General features: G+C 56.0%; 1 protein-coding gene across 1 annotated transcript; it reads right to left on the bottom strand.

Moving 5' to 3' along the window:
- Nucleotides 1–1810: 1810 nt before the first annotated feature.
- LOC145963968 (uncharacterized) lies at nt 1811–2302 on the bottom strand. Its single transcript, XM_083086329.1, has one exon. The coding sequence runs from the start codon at nt 2300–2302 to the stop codon at nt 1811–1813; it is 492 nt and encodes a 163-aa protein (XP_082942455.1).
- Nucleotides 2303–2576: the final 274 nt, after the last annotated feature.

Genomic DNA, 2576 nt, shown 5'->3' with positions numbered 1-2576 from the left:
ATATTATCTGTGACCGAGTCCGAGAGTAGCATGTCTTCCTTCACCTGTGTTATCTCTTTAGGGTTTGGTGCGAATACCTTAGTAAGATGTGTGGCAAAAGTTTCAGCCTTATCCTTATCGCATTTTGCCCAATTCCCATCTTCCTTTTTGATAGGTGGGTGATGTTTTTGTGGGCATTTCAGTTTTTTAGTGGCTTTTCACAGTGTGTAATCTGATGTTGCGGCGGCGCTTAAATTACTTAGGTACTTTTGTATTCCCTGATTTTTCTCCAGGTCCAGCAGTTTTTTAAGTTCCTTGATGACTCGATTTAATTTGGTTTTTACCGTTGGACATCTGCTAATTTGCCACAACTTTCATAGCTTCCTTTTTTCTGCAATTTTTTCTCTTATTTTCGGCGGACACTCAATTTTACTTACTAAGTTGTAGCTCGTAGGGGTTGCACTTTCTTTTTTGGTGACGGGGGAAATGCTTTATGCCCTCACTCTCTCGGGGGAAAGGCGAGGGTTATGTGGGACTCCCGGTCATGCCAACGTTGGCAAATGACCGGTCTACCCACTAAATCCCCCGAGGTGGCCTTCCGCGCAGTGGATGGCCAGGCGGGGACCCGGAACTCGCTGTTGCACTCCATCGGTATCTCCGGCTGTGGCTCTTCTCCGCGCATACGACCCGGCGACTTCGTACTTGTCGCCGGGTCTCCTTTCCAGGGAGGGCGGTTGATACCCTCCCCTTCTTCCACTTTGTGGGCGAACGGTGTGGCCCCGTTCGCCCATCTTCCTCGGGGACCTACTTTGGCCGCTGAAAACCCCCGTTCACAGCGGCCAGGTTCCGAGGGAGGGTCGCAACCGTCGCCGTAGCGACAGATGCAGGCTGACTCCAGGCTGAGAGGAAGCAAGCCCCCCCCCCCGTGCAAGTGGCACTTACTAGGGGAGCAAGCTCCCCCCAGCCTAACATAAAACGAATGCGACATTGCCGCGATTACTAAGAGGGGCCATAGCCCCTCTTTCCTCACTCGGCCGCGCTGGGCGGCCGTGAGGAGGGAAGCGAACCTGCCCTCCTCGCCATCCCGTGTGTTTATTGAACGGGGGTGGGACAAGTGGGGGGAGCATTATCTGGAGGGTAATCCCCCAGTTTCCCGCTCCCCCCTTAGTGTCACCTTCCTCTTTACGAGGGAGGCGACGGTAGCGTCCCCCCCCGGTTTCTGGCGCGAGGCCGTAGCCTCATACGAAAAGAAGGAGGAGTGGAGGCTGCCGACCTTGCGTCCGCCTCGCTCGTATCCTCCTCCTCCTGCTCCTCGTCGCTTTCTTCGCTGCTGGCGACGAATTCTTTCGGCCTCCTCCTTCTGCAACATTACTTGTTCGCAGAAGGAGGCAACCGCCTTCCACGACCTCTCGCTGCCGACCATCTTCGTGATGAGTACCGGCAGCGAGAGGTCATTTCCAACCTCTTGTTCGAGATCACGACGCAGCACACTCCATGCTGAGCACTCTACCAGCGTGTGCTGCGCCGTGTCTCTGTCTGCCATGCAATGGTGGCAAGCCGTGGTGCCTTCCCGACTGATTCGACACAGATACTCACCAAAGCAGCCATGCCCGGTGAGCATCTGTGTCATTCGTAATGTAACCTCCCCCTGAGCCCTGTCTAGCCACTCCGCTAGACAGGGCCGGACAGCCCCAACGGTCCTCTGACCCGCAGTGTTCGGGTCGGAGAGGTGGGCGTCCCACCTCTCCACCATGGACCGCCGGGCGTGGTTCTGGATGGCCTTCCAGATCCTGGCTGGCAATTTCCTGCCCGTCCTCTCCCGGAGCTCCCGTCAGTACATCTCGGCGTACATATTGGCGAGAAACTCCAAGGGAGGCCAATCAGCCAGGACCGTGGCCGCCGCGTGCAAAACTGTACGGTAGGCTCTGATAACTCGGGTGGCCATGCAACGCTGGACGCGCCTTAATTTGTCTTTGGCGCGCCGCATGGCCGCCAGGTCCGCAACCCAGATTGGGCACTCATACAGTGCAACCGCGTTAACGGCTGCTACGTACAGGCGGCGGACCCGACCATCCGGACCCCCAAGGTTCGGCAGGAGTCGTCCCAACGCCGTTGAAACTCGCTCGACCCTGGGGGCAAGGACATCAAAGTGATGTCCAAACGACCACTTGCTGTCCAGCAGGAGACCGAGATACTTGAGTCGGTCTCCTACCAGGATGGAGGCTTCACCCACACGGATATGGATTTGTGGCGGACTACCGAGGGACCTATCTTTGTAGAAGAAGAGGGCCTCGGTCTTACTAACCGCCACTGTCAAACCCATACCCGTGATGCACCGCACGACGACTGTCACCGCCACCTCGGCCTTGGCCGTGGTGTCCCCCCAGCCATCCCCCGTAGCCACCACAAGAGTGTCATCTACGTAACAGATGGCGTGGCCACCATGGGGGAAGGGGTTGCACTCTAGGCGGCCTGTTGTACGCTAAGATTAAAGCTTTTGACTGCACTAACAATGTCGTCTTCAGATTTTAGGGGGATAAAGATGTCCAGAGTAGTAGTTAAAATTTCTTGGAAAAGTGGCCAATTTGTTTTGACGT

This window comes from Camponotus vicinus, unplaced genomic scaffold (genome assembly GCF_025532165.1).
Source record: "Camponotus vicinus isolate PSW18456_S1 unplaced genomic scaffold, iyCamVici1.0 SCAF_13, whole genome shotgun sequence".
Lineage (NCBI taxonomy): Eukaryota > Metazoa > Arthropoda > Insecta > Hymenoptera > Formicidae > Camponotus > Camponotus vicinus.
This window is presented reverse-complemented; position numbering and strand designations above follow the sequence as displayed.

Excerpts from the sequence above, each read along its gene's own strand:
- LOC145963968 (XM_083086329.1), bottom strand. The coding sequence starts at position 2,302 with ATGGGTTTGACAGTGGCGGTTAGTAAGACCGAGGCCCTCTTCTTCTAC.